The sequence below is a fragment of the Notechis scutatus genome, chromosome 16 (assembly GCF_049901735.1).
Source record: "Notechis scutatus isolate UNSWTSFEM ecotype Mainland chromosome 16, rNotScu1.2, whole genome shotgun sequence".
In the NCBI taxonomy this organism is placed as follows: domain Eukaryota; kingdom Metazoa; phylum Chordata; class Lepidosauria; order Squamata; family Elapidae; genus Notechis; species Notechis scutatus.
This window is the reverse complement of record NC_142024.1, coordinates 6,504,277-6,524,865: the sequence shown is the minus strand read 5'-3', so window position 1 is coordinate 6,524,865 and position 20,589 is coordinate 6,504,277. Positions and strand designations below refer to the sequence as shown.

Below are 20,589 nucleotides of genomic sequence, written 5' to 3'. Positions count from 1 at the left end.
TAAAAAAAAAAATGCAAGTAGAAAAATAGGGACCCTTATTTTTGGTGGGAAGGGAACAGCGACGTTCCGTGCGCCTTCGGCATTTAGTCATGCCAACCACATGACGACGGAGACGTCTTCGGACAGCGCTGGCTCTTCTTCGGCTTTGTCGCGGAGATGAGCACCGGCCCCTAGAGCCAGAAACGACTAGTACAAAGGTGCAAGGGGAACCTTTACCTTAACCTTTTTACCATTTTTAATGTCAAAGAAAAGGATCCGAAGACAGGGGGTCTTCAAACTTGACAGCTTTAAGACTTGTGGACTTCAACTCCCAGAATTCCTGAGCTAACATGGCTGGAGGAGGAATTCTGGGAGTTGAAGTCCACAAGTCTTAAACTTGCCAAGTTTGAAGACCCTTGGATTAGATAGATAGGTGGGTAGATATGTAGGTAGGTAGTAGGTAGATTAGGTAGGTAGGTAGTAGGTAGGTAGGTAGGTAGATGGTAGATAGGTAGATAGATAAAGATAAAAGATAGATCAGGAGTCTTCAAACTTGGCAGCTTCTAAGACTTGTGGACTTCCACTCCCAGAATTCCTCCCCTGGTCATGTTAGCTCAGGAATTCTGGGAGTTGAAGTCCACAAGTCTTAAACTTGCCAAGTTTGAAGACCCTTGCCCTAAGAGTTTTTGTGGCACGCCAGCAGTAGACCGATGATCTCAAGCTGTAGTAGTCAAGGGTTTGGGAGGCAAAATGGAGAAAGGAGATGCAAGAAGGGGTGTGTGTGTGAGGGGGAGGGGGTTTACAAACATTCAGTAGCCTGAGGGTCTTTCCAGGCAAGGCATATCAGGCTGGCAGGAGGCCACGTGGCTGCTCAGTTTGAGGAAATAAGGCACCATCATCAAACGGCACATGGCGGTTTCCAACAGACTTGCCAGAAGACAAGGCAATAAATACAGGGCTGTGAAGTGGGGAGGGGGAAGAGAGGCACTAAACTGCCAGCATCTTTGGCGAGGGGAGGTCAGGTAGATGCTCCACTTCTTCAAGTATATACCAGGAAGTCTGTTTTGCGAATGGTTGTAGCCTGAGCAAGCAAAGAACGGTAGCCGCAGAGGGCAGCGGAATACCAGATACCCATTTCTTTGGCTCAAATTGGAATGCCGATCGTGGTCACTTGTTCTTTGAGTCCTAGGAGGCTGTAGGCAATTCGCTTCTGGTGTCCTGGTAGACGCACGCCAATTTTTTTGATATCCCTGGCGACGTGAAGGAGAGACAAAAAGAATTAGTGGGGGAGAATCATGCTGCTTTCAGAGCCACTGGGTAGCTTAGGTTTCTTTCCTTTAAAACCGCCAACCGCAATATGTAATAATTCATGCTTTTGTATATTATAGCCTCTGTGCACTGGGGTTGTAAAATCCCTCAAGAGAGATCCCAAAAGGCCAGATATCCCGCTGCATTTAATGAGCCGCTCTTGCTTTTCTGGCGGCATAAAATGGCTTAATTATAGGGTAGGTCTTTGCTCCTAAGAAGACAGTGGGCAGAGCAAATGGAATTTGCTGTACTGCATATTTTTTTTTTGGTGGGGGGAGTCATAATTCCAACCTCTAAATGTTGAGACTCTAGAAAAAGTGCAGAGAAGGGCAACCAGGATGATTTGGGAACTGGGCAGGAACTGGGCCTGGTTAGTCTAGGGAAGAGAAAGACCGGGGAGACAGGATAGCAGCCTTCCAATACTTGAGGGGCTGCCCCAGAGAGAAGGAAGGGGTCAAGCTATTTTCTAAAGCACCCGAAGGCCAGACAAGGAATAATAATGGATAGAAACTAAACGAGGAGAAATTCAACCTGGAAATAAGGAGAAACTTTCTGACAGTGAGAGCAATGAATGAATGGAACAGAAGTTGCTTTCGGAAGTTGTGGGAGCACCATCACTTGAGACTGAACTCCCATCTGTCAGAAATAGTGTAGGGTCTCCTGCTTGGGTAGGGGGTTGGACTAGATGACCTACAAGATCCCTTCCAACTCTGATTATCTGTTACCTCCTTTACTGTGAACACATGACATTCTCATACATAGCCACCCCTAAGCAAATTTTTCTAAAGGAACATGAAGTGTGCAAATACGTAATTTTCCAAGCTACATTCATGGAACCTCCGTACAGAATCTCAAGTCATCCGGGTCCCATGTTTGAAAAAGCACTTTTTTGGGGACAGTCATTGACCAGAAAGGAAAATGGCATTTAAGTGTCCCCGGGATGGATTTGTTAAGAAAGGTGTCTCATTCCACCTACGCATAACGTTTGCACAATGTGCATTTCCTACTTCCTGCTAAAGGTTATCATGGATTGGCGAGAGAAGATCTAGTTTTCTGCGAGCCAGCTGGGTTGGGGGGGGGGGCAGAGACGGGACAGATGCCTCCTGCAGCATCCTGCCTTCCAAAATGGGCCATGGAGGGGCCTCACGTGGCCCATTTTTGGCCAGGAGAGTGCTGCAGGAGTCCGTGGAAGCCAAAAACGGGCCATGGAGTAGTTGCACGAAGGCCACAGCCCTTGTGGGCCAGATTTAAGCACCCCGCGGGCCTCGAGATTGACACCCCTGCCTTAGAAGGAGTCCAGTGGATGCTAAGACAAATCTTTTAGAAGAAGGGTGTACATTCTTCCTTACGGAGCAGAACAGAGACTTCCAAATGCGGTGGAATGAGACAGCCGGTGGCCTGTGGGGAGGGGAGGGGAGAGGGGAAGGTCAAGAGCTCAGCCACCAAAGGCCCGTTGCCACACTCACTCGTTGGTCATCTGCGCCACCTTCTCAATGACGTTATACCCAGCCTCTAGGAAGTGCTCCGTGTACTGGTGCATTTTGATGGACTCCAGCCACTCCGCCACAGTTCGGAACGGAACGCCCTCTGAGCCGCTGGTGCTGGGTAAGCGGATGGAAATCCTTCGAAGACAAAAAAAAAAAAAAGGCCCACCGCTCTTTAGCGCCAAATAATTTCTAAAATAGGGTTGGGGATTTGGGGAAGTGAACATGGCATTCTTATTTCTGGGCCTTGTTTCTTAACATACATAACCTTCTAGGTCTGTGATGGCGAACCTATGTTTAGTTTAAGTTTTAGTTTTAGTAAGTTTTACTTTTACCTTTAATAAGTTTACTTTATTGTCACTGCACCTCGTACAACGGAATCAAACACCATCTTCAAGTGCACATTATGACCATGAAAACAAACATAAGCACCCAACCTTCACACTCCACACATTGAATTGAAAACCCCCGGACACTGCACTATACAGTAGAATTCAACAGAGCTCCTGCCCTGGGATAGAAGCTGTTTTTCACCCTATTCCCAGCCATCTCTCTGGGCACGTCAGCCATCACTCGTTGCTCTTCTGGATTCCGGCATGCACATGCGCTCCGACCAGCTGGTCTTTGCACATGCGTGAGCTTCTGGAAATCAGAAGATCAGTTCCCTGGAGCGCCGACTGGTCTTTAGGCGCGTGTGCAGGTTAGAAACCGGAAGACCAGGTGCGCTAAGTTTCCAGTTTCTGGTGCTCCTGCGCGTGCACGACGGGGAGCTGCTGTTCTGGTTTTCAGCATGCGCGCGCACACACTCCCATTTTGGCACTCGGTGCGGAAAAGCTTAACCGCCCCTGTTCTAGGTCAAGAGTCAGGGTCGAAAGGCACAGAGAAAGGTTCCCAAACTGCAAGCAATGTTCGAGAGGAAGACTTACCGAGGGTCAAACTCTGCCATAGTCTTGAGGGATTCGGGAGCGCGAATAAGCTTGTCCAGGATGCTAACGATGTCAGTGAATTTAGGCCGCTGGCTTCTCTCTTGCTGCCAACATCTCATCATCAGCTGGTAGATGGCAGAAGGGCACTCCAGGGGGGCAGGGAGTCGAAAGCCCTCGTTAATTGCTTTCATGACCTATTTGGGGAGGAAAATAGCAGTTGGGAGCCTGGAGAGTCCACCCATCCGAGGAGACAATCTGTCAACCCATAACGTATTTCTATGGTCTTTTTAGAGTTGCCAATAGAAAGGGAGGATGGAGCAGTGGGAAGCTTGCATTCCATAAATGTTTTCAAAGATAGTTTCTTGGTGACTGCATTTTCTGCCGCCTAAAAATCTAACTGGAGAATATGATTCACAACTCTTGGCTATGGATGTGTCCCATTGGAGAATATGAATTAGGATACACCCAGAGGGTGGGGTGGGGGGAAAACCAGGGTCAAGGGAGACAATGAATTATGTATCTCAGAGCCGGATACACCCAGGCAGTGCCGGACATGTTAACTCCCAATAAATCCTTTTGAAGTTTTGGAAGTTCGGCTAGAGACTCATGGTTTAATTGGGAGTAACTGCCAGAGCCCTGACACCATCCGCGCACAAAAAGCTCCAACAGGGAACGGTCGGCAACCTTCAGCCTTTCCAAAGACAAGCGCTCAGATTAACCACCCATCATATCCTGGCGGGAATTCCCAAACCCTTTTCGCTAAGCTGGAATAACAAGATCCAGACTGATAATTTTCAGTCTTTGGGTAGATAGAATTGACCTGCAGAACGCTGCTCTCCCTTTTCAAACGGAGGCCAGGTGTCCCCTGCAAATAGCTATTTTTTCTGGACATATGAACATTATCTTGATTTTTATGTTTATTATCTTGATTTTTATGTTTATTATCTTGATTTTTATGTTTATTTTTATGTTTAGTTGATTTTTATGTTTAGTAAGTTTTACTTTTACCTTTACTTTACTAAGTTTACTTTATTGTCATTGCACCTCGTAGAAGACTTAGGATAGATAACTTTGAAAACTTTTAAGATAGATGGATAAAATGCAGAGTTAAAATTCAGTATTAACATAACGATCACGAATGAGGGAATCCATCACTTGAGGGTTTCAAGAAAAGATTGCTTATCTATTTGCCTGGAATGGACAAGAACGGGGGGCTGGCAATCTTAAACAGTCAAAAGAGCCATTTGGACCCGTTTCCCACAGAAAAAAAAATACCGGGAGCCACAAAAACCCTTCCCATGCCTGACTATTTCCTGAGCGGCCACAAAACTAACATATCTAGTTGAATTCAACGTTCTGTTTTCTTCTGAAAGTTTTCTTTTCTTGGATTTATTCATGGTTGGCCTACTGGGGGTCGAAAAGCTCAAATCGCGTGTCAACGGGTGTCGCACATTGGCGGTTGTGACACACCTTTGGAGTGACTGGGAGCCGCAGCAGAGGGATGAAAGAGCCACATGCGGCTCCAGAGCTGCGGGTTGCTGACTCCTGGACTAGAAGATCTCCAGGGCCCCTTCCAGGCCCAGGATTCTAAAATAAATGCCTGCTGAAGATGAACTACAGTTCCCAAGGAAATGGGAAGGCTCTTTCCTCTGTTCCTGACTGGACGTGGGCATTTCTGGTCCACCAGTGGGAATGTCTTTAGGCCACCCTTTCAGCAAGAGTGTTAGAAGGAGTTGAGTGTCAGGGCTAAATCCCGTATCTGGTACTGGGGTCTCACCTCATGATTGGAGAGCTCCCAGTAAGGCCGATCGCCGTAGGACATCACCTCCCACATGACGATTCCATAGCTCCAGACGTCGCTGGCAGTGGTGAACTTGCGATGCGAGATGGCTTCAGGTGCTGTCCATCGGATGGGGATTTTCCCGCCCTGAGTGGGAGGAAAAGCAAATGATGTTTGCGAGGAAAGAGTCACGGTGGTGCAGTGGTCAGAGTGCAGTACTGCAGGCCACTTCTGCTGACTGCCGGCAGCCTGCAATTCGGCAGCTCGAATCTCGCCAGGCTCCAGGTTGACTCAGCCTTCCATCCTTCTGAGGTCGATAAAACGAGGACCCAGATTATTTGGGGGGCAAGAGGCTGATTCTGTAAACCGCTTAGAGAGGGCTGCAAAGCACCGTGAAGCAGTATAGAAGTCTTAAGTGCTATTGCTATGTTGGAAGGAGGCAAATCGCAGAGGAAAGTATGTCACCTTTATAAATAAATGGTAAATAATCTATTGTTTTGTAAATAAATAAGTGTCCTCCCCTGACTTCAAAGAACTTTGATATCTTTTGGTTGTCTAAACATATCCCTACCCATTTAGGCTTCCGCTGGGATCCACATATTTGCACTGTGGAATACTTGCTTTAATCATGATTTGTTCAACGAGGTATAAAGGGCCTGGTTTTTGTACAAGCTGTAAATCTTGCTTAACAAACCAGAGTGACTTGAATTCAAATCCACATGCTAGGCCAGGAACCTTCCATACACGTGAAGTGAAAAGTGAGACAGAGCAGTAGTCCCAGCAAGCATTAGAGCTCTGTTAAAGGACACAAATCAACTTTGGGCTGCGGACTTGGCCAACTCCCCCGCTGGTTTATCAACCTGGGAAAAGAGCCGTTTCTTCATTCCCTACCCCGTCTTTCCTACCACACTGGGCTCTCACTGGAGTCTGTGAAATAAAACAAATTCATCTGTTGACATCTTCCTTTTTAGCTCCTCCTTTCCCAGATTCTCATTCAACCTAGCGATAGTTCCCTTATGTCATCCCTAGCTCTAGACGAAGGGCATATAGAGTCAAGGCTATGGCTTTCCCAGTTGCAATGTATGGCCGTGAAAGTTGGACCATAAGGAAGGCTGAGCGCCAAAGAATGGAGGCCTTTGAACTCTGGGGCTGGAGAAGAAGACTCCTGCGAGTCCCTTGGACTGAAGGCGATCAAACCGGTCGGTCCTAGAGGAGATCAACCCTGACTGCTCTTGAGAAGGCCAGATCCTGAAGAGGAAACTCAAAAGACTTTGGCCACCTCATGAGAAGGAAGGACTCCCTGGAGAAGATCCGAATGCTGGGAACGATAGAGGGCAGAAGAAGGAGGAGGAGGAAGAGGAAAAGGAAGAGGAAGAAGAAGAGGAAGAGGAAGAAGAAGAAGAAGAGGAGGAGGAGGAGGAGGGGAAGTGGAAGAGGAAGAGGAGGAGGAGGAAGAAGGAGGAGGAAGAAGAAGAAGAAGAGGAAGAAGAAGAAGGAGGAGGAGGAGGAGATGGCAGAGAAGGAGGGGGCTGGATGGAGTCACTGAAACAGTCGGAGTGAGCTTAAATGGACTCCAGAGGATAAGAGGACAGGAAGGTCTGGAGGAACATTGTCCACGGGGGTTGCGATGGGTCAGACATGACTTTGCAACTAACAACAAGCTCTAGACATTTTGCTTCAGCTGTAGTAATCTCGTGGCAATTCGTCACATAAGAGAGAAGATAGTAATCTGGGATCACTTACGCTGGTGGTATAAGTAGCATCAGGATCATCCTCCAGGACACGGGACAGGCCAAAATCGGACACTTTGCACACCAGCTGACTGTCCACGAGGATATTGCGAGCAGCCAGATCCCGATGGACGTAGTTCATGCTGGCCAAATATTTCATTCCAGAAGCGATTCCTCTCAACATGCCTACCAACTGGATGACACAAAACTCCCCGTCTTTTTCCTGTTGGACCAAAGAGAGCGGGAGGATTCAGAGCCGCCATCCTTTCTGCTGACTTGAGAGGAGGATTTTAAATAGGTGATCGCGTCTGGCCCAGACCTACCTCCAGCCCTGTTCGCTTTGGAGAATTTGAAAGGGCCGATTCACAAGGGAGGATCAACACGGGGGAAGAAGTTTGGAAGAGGGAAGGGTGTAGACCGGGTGCCAGCAACCCTCGTGTCAACTCATAAAATGTTTCTCTGGTCTTTTATAGAGTTGCCAACAGAAAGGGAAGGGGGAGCAGTGTAGCAGCTTGCAAAACTGAAAGTGCATTCCATAAATGTTTTCAAAGATAGTTTCTAGGTGACCGAAGTTTCTGCCACTGCAAATTCTAATTGGAGAGCATGATAGATGACTCTTGGCTGTGGGGGTGTCCCACTGGAGAATGTGAATTACGATATACTGAGGGGGTGGGGGGAAACCAGGGTTGAGGGTGACAATGAATTATGTGTCTCAGAGTTGGCTATTCCGGCACTTAACCCCATTTAAATCATAGTCTCGAATCAACCGTCCAAAGCTTCAAAAGGATTTATTGAGAATTAAAGGTGCGATATTGCCTGGGTGTAACCGACTCTGAGACACATAATTCATTGTCACCCTTGACCACGGCTCTGGAGCCGCATGCAGCTCTTTGAGCCCTCTGCTGTGGCTCCCTGTTGGGTGATTCTACCACTGGCTGGCCCCGCCCCTTGCCGCCCTCCCCTCCCAGTCATTCCTCAATTGGCCTGAGAAGGTAAAACAAAAAAACAAAAAACAGAAATGAAAGGGAAGGAGGGAGGGAGGGGAGGAAGAGAGAGACCCATTCCCCACAGAAAACACCGGGAGCCACAAATCCTGGGTAGGCATGGCGTGGGGGTGTCATGTGACTGGGTGGGAGTGGTGTTGAGTTGACCACGCCCATCCAGGTTCTGTGGCTCCCGGTGTTTTCTGTGGGAAACAGGTCCAAGTATCTCGATCCGCCTGTCCAGCTCTTTGGGCATGGAGAAACCCTCTGGGTGTCTTAAGGTTGCAGACCCCCGATGTAGACCTACCCGTAGGAATTTATCCAGGGCTCCGTTCTCCATGTATTCGGTGACGATCATGAAAGGCTTATCTGGAAAGACAAGGAAAGGCTGTCAGGTGAAACCCACCGAAGATATCACCTCCGATCACCGCCCAGGGGAAAGTGGCGCCTTGGAGCCAGGAACCAAGACCCAAGCTAGGATTCTACGCAGCACTTACATTTGGAGACAACACCTTCCAAATGAATGATGTTGTGGTGACAAAACTGCCCCATGATGCTCGCCTCACTCAAAAAGTCAATGCGTTGCTTTTCGGTGTAACCGGATTTCAGCGTCTTGATGGCCACGTGGCTCTCCTTCTTGCCACTTTTCAGGATCCCTTTGTAAACTTCGCCAAATTCTCCTAACAGAGGAAAAAACAACAACGAAGGGGCTTGAAAGAATCTCTTGGAATCATTTGCGACGGAGTGGGAGATTAAACCGCCTTGAAACAAACCCAACCAACTGCCCCCTCCCACGTCCTCTTCCCTGCCCTGTTTGAGAGGACTGGAACCCGGTACCTGCTCCGATCACTTTCTGTCGGGAAATGCTGGAAGGGTGGATCTCGGTGGTGAACTTCAGGACCGCCTGATTGGGGTCTTCGTAGGTGTGGGGATCCACGTAAGTCTTCAAGGGTTTGAGCTGATCTGCAGAGTCACAAGGGTACAAGAAATGGGAATGGCACACCAAGAGGGCTTCCTGCTTGGAAGGGGAGAGAGACTCCGTGGCATGATCCGACCCAAACCCAGCCTCTCTCCACGGTCTGACGCCTCTTAGTGATTGGATGGAAATAGGCAAACACGTTTTTTTCTTTTAAAAAATATGAAGAATGAATGTTCCTACTCGGGGCCTAAACTGTACTTTAGATCCTTTCCATAGTAATAGCAATAGCACTTGGACTTATATACAGGTTCACAGTGCTTTGCAGCCCTCTCTAAGCGGTTTATAGAGTCAGCCTCTTGCCCCCAACAATCTGGGTCCTCATTTTACCGAACTTGGAAGGGATGGAAGGCTGCGTCAACTATGAGCCAGTCGGTCAGGATCAAACTCCTGACAGTGGGCAGAGTTAGTCTGCAATACTGCATTCTAACCACTGGGAAGGAAGGAAGCAAGCAAGCAATAGTCCTTAAGATTTATATACAGCTTTACAACCCTCTCTAAGCTGTTTACAGAGTCAACCTCTTGCCCCCAACTATCTGGGTCCTCATTTTACCAACCTTGGAAGGATGGAAGGCTCAGTCAACCTTGAGCCAGTTGGTCAGGATCAAACTCCTAACAGTGGGCAGAGTTAGCCTGCAATACTGCATTCTAACCACTGGGAGGGAAGGAAGGAAGGAAAAAAGGAAGGAAGGAAGGAAGGAAGGAAGGCAGGAAGGCAGGAAGGTAGCAATAGTCCTTAGACTTATATACCACTTTACAGCCCTCTCTAAGCGGATTAGAGAGTCAGCCTCTTGTCCCCAACAATCTAGGTCCTCATTTTATCCACCTCTGAAGGACGGATGGCTAAGTCAACTTTGAGCCTGGTGAAATTCGAACTGCCAAATTGCAGGTAGCCGGCAGTCAGCAGAAGTAGCCTGCAGTGCCGCACTCTAACCACTGCGCCACCGCGCCTCATAATCTGCAGTGTCCAATTTCCCTAGTGCAGCCATACGATCAAGGGACTAATACTCACCAGATTTGGAAAAGTAAACATCTTCTGAAGTCTGCCGGGCCCGCGAATTCTTTTTCCTAAATGAAATTTGAAGGGTTAACTGATAATTCCCGAAAGACAGGCAGTGTCTTCAATGCCTCCCAGACACACAGGCATCTCTCAACAGCTGGATTAAAAGAAGCCCGCTTTGTAGTCCTCCCTCCTCCTCTTCCATTGTTATTAAAACTTTGAAATAAGGAGGCCTGGGAGATGCTTATCGATCTTAGCTGCTCGATCTTAGCTGCTCTCGTTGTTTCCTCTTCAGGTTCTCTCTTTTGTTAATTATTAATGTTAATTTTCTTGCAGGTTTAAAAAACTGGACGATACGCCTGTCTCTAACTTAGCACGCTCTCTTCTACTGTAACTTTTTTTTTTTAATGGCAAACCCAAGAGAGATTAAATTGACAGGCATTTCTCAAAAGGGCTAGATGTCTGCCTAGATTCTCGGTCATCTGGATGGAATTCTACATTTCCTTCTGCTTCACTTCCACTCCTACCCGTTTTCCGCCCTCTCGCTTCATCCGCCCTCCCCAGCTTTGAAAAAACTCCAGCAAAAAAAAAAAAAAAAAGGAGAAAATAGTAACCCAGGAAATGCAGTTGCTGGAAAAAAATGGTTGGAGTAAGGAAAACGAGACAGTTTTCCAACCTTCTGCTCTCTTCTTTGGGCGTAAGATTTGTATTGTTTCAATACCCACAGAGCCTGAGTGTTTTTGGAGGACGAAAATATGGGAAACGGGGCGTTTTCAGCCCACCTAAAATGTTTGAAAGAAACAGAAGTTTAAAACAATACACAAACCTCTGTCGAATGAAGAGGAAAAGGATCACAATGACAGCAAGCATGAAGATGAGGCCAGCAATGGATCCCCCAAGGACCGCAGCAATATTCACACCCTCTGCATCTATGGGGAGAACGGGAAGCCTTTTTGAAAAGACAAATTACCTAGATAGGTGGTTCTCAAATGATTAACTTTGCCTCAGTATTACATTTAATTCCCGCACCACCTCATTAATCCTAAGAGCTTCCCCTGCAAAAAGGAAGGAAGGGAAGGGAAGGAAAGATGAAAGGAGAAAGGATAGGAAAGGAAAGGAAAGGAAAGGAAAGGAAAGGAGGAAGAGGGAAGGAAAGGAGAAAGGATAAGAAAGGAAAGGAGGGAAGGATAGGAAAGGAAAAGTGGAAGAATGAAGGAAAGGAAAGGTGGAAGAGGGAAGAAAAAAAGGAGAAAAGATAGGAAAGGAAAGGAAAGGAAAGGTGGAAGAGGGAAGGAAAGGAGAAAGGATAGGAAAGGAAAAGAAAGAAGGGAAGGGAAGGAAAGATGAAAGAAGAAAGGAAAGGAGAAAGGATAGGAAAGGAAAGGAGGAAGAGGGAAGGAAAGGAGAAAGGATAAGAAAGGAAAGGAAAGGTGGAAGAGGGAAGAAAAAAAGAAAAGATAGGATAGGAAAGGAAAGGAGGGAAGGATAGGAAAGGAAAAGTAGAAGAGAGAAGGAAAGGAGAAAAGAAAGGAAAGAAAAGGAGGGTAGGGTAGGAAAGGAAAGGTGGAAGGAGGAGAAAGGAGAGGAAAGGAGAGGAGAGGAAGAGGGAAGAAAGGAAAGGAGGGAAGGGAAAGAGAAGAGAGGAAAGGAACCCAAAGCAAACTCACTTCCAGAGAGTGTCTCGAACTCGTGCTCCATGCTGTGGGCTCCGTGTCCCTCCTGTGTCAGCGCCTGGACGCTCACCAGATACTTGGTCTTAGGAGTCAGCTTATGGAGGGTGACCGAGTTTCCCTCAGAGCGCAGAACTGAGTAGCTGTTTTCATCCTTCTGTAACCACGACGACAACAACAACAAAAGAAAAATAAAGCCCCTGCGGTTCACTTTTTCTACTACAAATTACCAGCCCCCCGGCAAGGAAGTTGCAACGGTGGCAAAGAGTTATACCTTCTTCTTGTAAGTAACCTGGTATTTCCAAACATGGCTCTGTTGGCGAGGAGGAACAGTCCAAGATAATGTTAAACTAGTAGCGGTGCGACTGTCCATGGTCACTGAAGTTACTCTTGGTGGTTCTGAACAAGGAGGAAGAGGAAGAAGGGCTGACAAAATCTGCATGTAGCCAGTTATGCTTTCCCCGCGATTGCCTTTGTCAGATACGATGACATGAATTGACATGAATTGCCTATCAACCCAACGCTGGATTTACAGAATCAAAAGCTGCTCCCCTTTCAGTTGGGGACAACTTAGTTACTCGAGTGCTTCGTAGTGCTAAAGAGGCTGTCCCAAAGGAGAAACCTTCCTCCACCCTTATAACCATGATTAGAATTTGGAGAGCCTTTCATAGAACTCTCTAAGTCAGGAGTCGGCAACCTGCGGCTCTGGAGCTGCATGTGGCTCTTTCATCCCTCTGCTGCAGCTCCCTGTTGCTCAAAAATATGTGTCATGACCGCCAATGTGCGACACCCACCAGCAAGCGATTTATTTAGTTTTTCGACCCCTCTTTGGTCAGCCATGCATAAATCCAAGAAAAGGAAAGTTTCAGAAGAAAACAGAACATTTAATTCAACTACATATGCTAGTTTTGTGGCTGCTCAGGAAATAGTCAGGCATGGGAAGGGTTTTGTGGCTCCCGATGTTTCCTTTTCGGTGGGAAACGGGTGCAAATGGCTCATTGAGTGTTTATGTGTTTGCCAACCCCTGCTCTAAGTGGCTTTGCCGATTTTGTTTTTGAAAGACCAGAGTCTGTTAAAACTGAGGGATTTGATAAACCGTATCACAAAATTACGTGTTTTGATATAGAACTAAACGACCCAGAGTCTCACCAGAATCAAAGAACCAAAGAATTTAATTCTGTCTTAATTCCACCCAGGGGCCACAAACAGAGAGCCCCGGGCAATAGGCATCTGACCGTATCACTAGATCCCAACCCTTTTAATCCGGTTTACGATACCCAAGGCCTTTACCTGTCTGATTGACGCTGATGCTAGTGACTCCGTAACTGCGCTGGGTACTGAAGGAGGACACTCCGTTATGAGCCTCTACGGTGAAAGTGTAGTTCACGTGTGGCTCCAGGTCACTGATCATCAAAGACGTGCCGGTGAGTTTGTGCGGATTGTCCGAATACCGGAGAGTGGCATCACAAACGTGGCAGTCCCCTGAATCTGGCCAGCACTGTTCGCACGACACTCGATAGGTGATATCTTGGCGGCCCCCCGTGTTTTGGGGTGGAGACCAACGTAGCTGGACTTTAGCACCCAGGCCGATTGCTGTCACCCCCTGAGGAGCCGAGGGGGGCTCTATCAGATAGGAGACAAAAAGAATAATTGAAAAATAAAAAAGCATGCCCAGATCTCTTGGATGCAAGGCCGAAGATGATTACTTAAGCCAGCAATTTAACTGATTAACTGTTGTGGTTCGCTGGCAGCCTGTGCAGACGGTAGCAGAGTTGGACAGTGGGAAGAACAGGGACCAGTACAGGAGTTGGGGGAGGACTTGGATGAGGGTCCTGTGTCTGATACAGAGATGGAGCCAGGACCATCTGGGAGTTATGTGCTGATTCCAGAGCCTCCAGAATCTGGCAGCAGCAAGGCAGAGGAACAAGGGGAGCCTGTTCCCAGCGCGTGCATGCACAGAGCTGCTAGAAGGCGAGAGCAGCTAAAACAAAAGAGGCGGCTCGGAAGTAAGATTTGGAAGTGATTGGCCCTCCTATTAAAGTATAAAGGAAGTGCAAAGGTAGAAAAACCTTTGCAGGAAGCAAAGTTGTTTGCTCTGTTCAGATTAAACTTTGAAGCTCTGCGTGGACTTTGTACTTTGGTTGGTTTTTTACAGTTCATTTGTCACTTCAGTTGTTGGCAGCAATTCAAAGGAGAGAAAGGTGGGTGCTTATCTCGAGGGACTGTTTGGGACTCATTAAAGGCTGGAAATGCACATTAATTCCCAGCGTTGAAATAAAACAAGAGTTGTTTGGACTAAACTTTGTTACTGACTCAGGAAGCCTTGGTCAGAGCATTAACTGCACATTTTTCTCTCGGTTTACGTTGTGTATCTCTCTCTGCCCTTTTTCTCCTTCTTCTATTCTGCACTTGCTCCTTCCTTCCTTAGATGGGATAGGGGCAAAGCAAAATTGTAGAAGCCAATCTAAGGCCTTTTTTTTAAAAAAAAATTCCAGAATGGTTTCACTAAACAGAGGGAAAAGTCATAAAAGTGTAGGTCCCGCCACCGGAGTGAAGAAATGTGCATTGCTCCCTTTCCAAGATCTGATACACACAGACTGTTTGCTTTGTCCAGCACTTATCTCAGCCGCCTAGCCTGATAGAGGGATAAAGCCACCCTCCTTCCTGACAACGATCCCTCCCCAGCGACCGATTCTGTTTCTCACTTACTTGTGCAGGGCATGGAAACCGGATCACCTGGAGCCCGGAAGTAGCTTTCCTCACAAGGACACAAAGTGGAGCCTTCTGAAGAAGGCAGCGTGTGTACGGGGCACTTCGAGCAAGCGCTATTGGAGACGTCTTGTTTAAAGAATCCGGGCGAGCAAGCTGGAAGGAAAGCAATTTTTTTTTTGTTAACTGCCATTTCAAACAGATTTAACAGATAATCAGAGTTGGAAGGGACCTTGTAGGTCATCTAGTCCAACCCCCCCCCCAGCCAAGCGGGAAACCCTACACCATTTCTGACAGATTTGTCCAATCTCTTCTTGAAAATCTCAAGTGATGGCGCTCCCACAACTTCTGAGGGCAACTTCTGTTCCACGGGTTGATTGTTCTCACGGTCAGGAAATTCCTCCTTATTTCCACGTTAAATCTCTCCTTGTTAAGTTTCCATCCATTATTCCTTGTCTGGCCTACAGGTGCCTTGGAAAATAGCTTGACCCCCTTCCTCCTCTCTGTGGCAGCCCCTCAAATATTGGAAGGCCGCTGCTATCCTGTTTCCCCTGGTCCTTCTCTTCACAACCAGCATTAAGCCAAACTTGGTCAGTGAATATAGTTAGTCAGCATCGGCTACAATCAAACGCAGAGACATGATAAGGATTGATAGTGGGTTGTGAACAAATCATTTTCTTGGTCGAGTCTCCACCTCTAAAATGGGAATGAACGTATTAGTACAAGCGCCGAAATAAAAACAGGAGAGTGCACCTGGGTAATTTCAAAACCTCTCATAGGTTCATCCTCAAACTGTCTACCATGGTTCACCCCATTCCTAAAAGGTCCTTAAAGGGGGCGTGCATAAGCGCACCAGTGTGCTTACCATCCCTGTCTTACTGTCCCCATTTACCTGTATTTACTTCATGTTTTATGTTCATATCTATACTTACTTTTTTGACAAACAAACCAATAATTAAAAAATGAAGCCCTGCCGGCCCTGAAGTTTTAGAAAAATGCAACAGAGACGAGAAGTAGGTGAGATCAGAGCATCCGCCGGCTGCCATTTTGGCTTTTTATAGCATCTCTTGCTGATACCGGCAGATTTGGAAAGTAGCATATCCTTGTAATTACGTTGGCAGGACAGGGCTGCAGAGAAAATGCCATTCAGCTTAAAGACTTCCTGGCCAGCTACATACTTCATGTTTACTTCCTGGACAATGACACTATCCTGTCGGAAACAGCTTTGCTCGGTGGTGCCCTGGGAATTGAGTCATATCCGGTAGGAATTGGTAGAGGATGCGGCTTTGGAAGTTCTGGCTTGAGCCTCTCTCTCTCTCTCTCTCTCTCTCGCCGGCCACCATCTCCCGCCCTCAGGACCGCAGTCGCCTCAGAGGGGGACCTTTTGGAGGAAAGACCCTCTACTTGAGAGCCCATGAAGGTCGTTCAGAAGATCTACCTCCTCTTGGGAAGAAACTTGGACAGTGGGAGGGGAGGGGAGTGGCACCTTTTATGAGATTCCCAGTCAATCAAGTGCCGAGGGGTGGGAAGAAAAGACACAGATGGGCTCCCCCGGAAGGCTTTTAGGAGAAGGAGCTCTGGGGCTCTGGTCTTGCATGGCTGCACCGGTTCCCTTCTGCTGGAATTGGGAGCCCTGGTGGAATGGCATAGAGTAGGTGGAGAAACCCTTTGATGACGGATGCTGCCTTAGCACCCCTAGACTCACCCAAGTGGCTTTAGGGCAAGGGTCTTCCAACTTGGCAAGTTTAAGACTCGTGGACTTCAACTCCCAGAATTCCTGAGCTACCATGGACTGGAGGAGGAATTCTGGGAGTTGGAAGTCCACAAATCTTAAAAGCTGTCAAGTTTGAAGACCCCTGATCTACAATATCTTCTATCTCCATCTCTACCTATCTACCTATCTATCCATCTGTCTATCTAATCTATCTGTCTGTCTGTCTGTCTGTCTTATGTATCTCTACATGTGTCTATCTAACTACCTAACTCAGTAGCCCTTAGACTTGTATACAATATCTTCTATCTCCATCTCTACCTACCTATCTATCTATCTGTCTGTCTGTCTTATCTATCTCTACATGTGTCTATCTAACTACCTAACTCAGTAGCCCTTAGACTTGTATACAATATCTTCTATCTCCATCTCTACCTACCTATCTACCTATCTATCTGTCTATCTATCTGTCTGTCTGTCTTATCTATCTCTACATGTTTCTATCTAACTACCTAACTCAGTAGCCCTTAGACTTGTATACAATATCTTCTATCTCCATCTCTACCTACCTATCTACCTATCTATCTGTCTATCTAATCTATCTGTCTGTCTGTCTGTCTGTCTTATCTATCTATCTCTACATGTGTCTATCTAACTACCTAACTCAGTAGCCCTTAGACTTGTATACCGCTTCTACATCTCTATGTCTGTCTGTATCTATCATCTATCTACCAACTATCTACCAACTATCTATCTACCATCTTATCTTATCTTATCTTATCTTATCTTATCTTATCTTATCTTATCTTTTCTGTCTATCTATCTATCTATCTATCTATCTATCTATCTATCTATCTATCTATCTATCTAATCCAAGGGTCTTCAAACTTGGCAAGTTTAAGACTCATGGACTTCAACTCCCAGAATTCCCGAGTTAACATGCCTGGAGGAGGAATCCTGGGAGTTGAAGTCCACAAGTCTTCAAAGATGTATTTCTCGTGAGATTCAAGTGAGTAGAAGTGGGGGAGGAAAGCAGCACGGACCGCCGAGACCCCGAATAACATTCTACATCCCCTCCTTGGTAAAATAATCTTCTTGAGCTTCTGTACATTCAACATCTTAAGCCCTTTCGGTGCTTCTAAACTTCTGCCTAGACTGGAAACTTTGATTGTCATGCAAAGATTGAATCGAGCAAACAATAGAGATTACACGTTGAATGGAAAAGACTTAGCTCCAAAGTTCAAGGCTGTATTTTGCGTCCGTGGTCCCTTTTCAGCTCCTTTCCAGGGAGGGAAACAAAGGGGAGGCAGTAAACCTGCCCCACAGATGGGCAGGCGAGCAGGAGGGAAGGCGTGGTGCCGCGTGCAGGGCTGAGACTGAGACGGTGGGGCTCATGGAGGTGGAGAAGTGGTGCAGGCAAGGCTGAAGATGCTACCAAGAGACCTTGGAATGCGTGTTTTTGGTATACGGTGTGACTGTTTATCCCTTTATTGTTCCCTTCACCCCAACACGGAAATTTAGGGAGCTCTCATTGAAATGAGTTGTAGATGGGACACAATGGTAGTGCCGAAATGAGTAAATTGACGTTTGAAATTAGAGAACAAGAAGATAAACAATTTTATAAGATTTGGGATCTATTCTATCAATGGATGGAAAATAAAATAAGGTAATGAAATATGGAGAATTTTACAATATATGGAGAATAGAATTATATAGAGTATAATATAAAGAGGTATTATTATTGGATGGATTTAGGATAATAATATGCATTGTTATAAATCAATTGAAAAATATGGAATATCTCGTTTAACATGAAGGAACAATACTACAGTCAAATGAATGATTAACAATCATAATAAATATTTGATTGATAATATGAGAATATATGCAAGTAATTATAAGTGAGGACTATGGAGAGGATACACAAAAAATTTGTAACCAACCGACACACTGTATATACATAATTGGAAGATGGCTTTATGTTTTTATGTTGTGTTTGTGTATGTTTGTCTAAAAATAAAATTTTATTTTAAGAAAACAATGGTAGATGTTAACAGCATGATTTTTCCTAGACTAGAAAACTTCCAAGGTCCACAAGATTCTAAGCTGCTCCAGAAAATGGCCAGAGAGTATTTCCATCTTTCTGTAAATTTTCAGTATGGTACCCTGTCATCTCTAGGGTTCAGACCCTGGCATCATCTGAGTCAACGTTGGCCCTGTAGGGTTATTTTTTTCATGCCGGGGATGAAATTTAGGCGTATCTTCACGCAAATTATGTCCTCTGTTATCAAACTAAATCTCAAGCACTATTTATGATCGGCCCATCTTAGTGGGTGAAGAGCTGGTATATTACTCTATTTCCTAGAAGCACGTTCTCTAATCAAGAATCCAACGGGCAAATGTGTGTGTGTGGGTGGGGGGGGTCTTTTTAACCGTAACAATGCCCCAAAATTGGCCAGAGAACCCAGGTTGTCTAGACATGTGCAGGGCGAAGCATTCTGGGCGCATCTTAGAACTGGAACAGGCCCACCCCTCTTCCTCCCCCCGCCCCCGGTCCCACCTTAGCGAAGACTTCTCTTTGTGCCTCGGGGGGCCAAAGGGGGCCATGTGCAATTAGCAGGCATGTTGAGGCCTTGCCTTGGGCTTCCCAGGCAGGTGTGCCAGCAGCTGCTTCCTTGGTATAAACTGGGAGTGGTGGGTATAATGGATAGTCAGGATGTTGCTGAGCTGCCGTACGTATCGTCTGCGGAGTCGTAATGGCAGCCTAGATCTCCTAAAACTCTTACTCAGAATGCAAACTGTTTCAAGCAGCTCCACCCTGGGTTGGTTAGGATTCTGAATTGTATTTTAACATTCAAGGAGGGGGGGTGAATTCATGCCACACCAATCATCGGAGTAATGCTTTGCTTATTATACTGATTATTCCCTTCATGTTGGCTACATCACATCACATCTGAACTGAAATCCAATTAGACAATTTCTAATATCCGCATTAAATGAGCAGATAGAGCTACCAAACGAGGCTACCAAATTTTGGACGATTGCAAAATAGCAGCCAAGGGAGGCAGAAAAGGGCAGCCATGATCTGCAGCCCAGATCTTGTAGGAGCAGTGGAGGTAAACCCAGCGCTTTTGAAATCGGTACATATCACCGCAGCCAGAATCGTCTCCGAAGACGCTTACTCCTTTTAAATCAGTGCCTTTTTAAATAATGATTATATTAATGTTGTTAAAAACTAACCCGTCCACTTAATTGGAACCATTTGAATCGACAACACGTTACCAGAAATGTACACGCCAGGATCTTAAAAAAGAGTCGGCGTTTTAGATGCCGAATGCAGCGCATTTAATCCCCGGCCATCTGCATATCATGCCCTATCGTGGTTTTAAGCAAGCCCAGGTTGCCCTTTGCTTGGCCAAGACGGGTGGCAAAGTGGAAGGTGTGCCAGCCTGTTGGGAGAAGGAGGTGGGCGACGGGAGAGTATCTGCCCAAGAATTCATGCTTAACACAAGAGGTCTGTTTAGAAGGACCCCCAAAGCCACTCTCCACATTTTTCTGACTGAGGGAGACGGCTGGCTGCTGGGAGTGGAACATCTGGTGGCAGAAAAGGAGAGCAGGCAGGGGTGCTGTAAGCAGGAAGCCCGGCCTATCTCTGTTTGTTCCTTTGTTTCCCACCCAGGGCTGCCTTTTTTGGAGGCCTTGGGGTTGCAGAAAAGCTCATTTTCTGCAATTCTCCTAATAGAAGAAGCTGTTGCCGCCATTACTTTCTGGCTGGAGAAGGAGAACAAAACTGGCCCAACGCAGCATGGCTGCTCACCCATATATACATATATATAAAAAGAACAGTCAGCCTTAAGTGGCTGAGTATCCAGCAAATATCAGTGGATTTAAGTGCAGTTCTGAGCAGGCACGGAGAAGATGAAGGGCTGTTTATCGGAAGTTTACGCTTTCTGCGTCCCCTTCACAGCGAGCTTTTGGATAGGGTGGAGGCCCAGGCAGGACGTTTAGACCAGGGGCCTCCAACCTGGGCAACTTTTAAGACTGGTGGACTTCAACTCCCAGAAGTCCACCAGTCTTAAAGTTGCCAAGGTTGGAGACCCCTGATTTAGAAGATGTGAGTGATGCTCCTTCAGCAGCAGATGCTCCTTCTCTTCGGAGTAGTTGGGCTTAAAGAGAAGAGCTTTTTGCAATGGGGAGCTTCGTCCTAGCCACACCAGAGGGCACCGAGTTGCAATAGGATGGACCTAAAAAAAAAAACCAGGGCCGCCTCCATAGTTGGGCGCTGGCGACACTGGTTATCAGGGGCCAAATGCCACCGGTGTCTGGCGGGAGG

At 46.6% G+C, this 20,589-nt stretch overlaps 1 protein-coding gene across 1 annotated transcript in view; it reads right to left on the bottom strand.

Moving 5' to 3' along the window:
* Window positions 1–536: 536 nt before the first annotated feature.
* The window catches only part of EPHA2 (EPH receptor A2), a 36,090-nt gene continuing 16,037 nt past the window's right edge, over window positions 537–20,589 (bottom strand). Inside the window, exons 4-17 of the mRNA XM_026684396.2 lie at window positions 14,546–14,701; window positions 13,127–13,459; window positions 12,111–12,235; window positions 11,834–11,993; window positions 10,993–11,095; window positions 10,179–10,234; window positions 9,028–9,153; window positions 8,688–8,870; window positions 8,498–8,559; window positions 7,221–7,430; window positions 5,475–5,624; window positions 3,698–3,891; window positions 2,754–2,909; window positions 537–1,229 (exon numbers count right to left, since the gene is read on the bottom strand). Of these exons, the coding sequence (XP_026540181.1) occupies window positions 1,124–1,229; window positions 2,754–2,909; window positions 3,698–3,891; window positions 5,475–5,624; window positions 7,221–7,430; window positions 8,498–8,559; window positions 8,688–8,870; window positions 9,028–9,153; window positions 10,179–10,234; window positions 10,993–11,095; window positions 11,834–11,993; window positions 12,111–12,235; window positions 13,127–13,459; window positions 14,546–14,701 (2,120 nt within the window). The 3' untranslated portion in view covers window positions 537–1,123. The remainder of the gene's footprint in view (window positions 1,230–2,753; window positions 2,910–3,697; window positions 3,892–5,474; window positions 5,625–7,220; window positions 7,431–8,497; window positions 8,560–8,687; window positions 8,871–9,027; window positions 9,154–10,178; window positions 10,235–10,992; window positions 11,096–11,833; window positions 11,994–12,110; window positions 12,236–13,126; window positions 13,460–14,545; window positions 14,702–20,589) is intronic.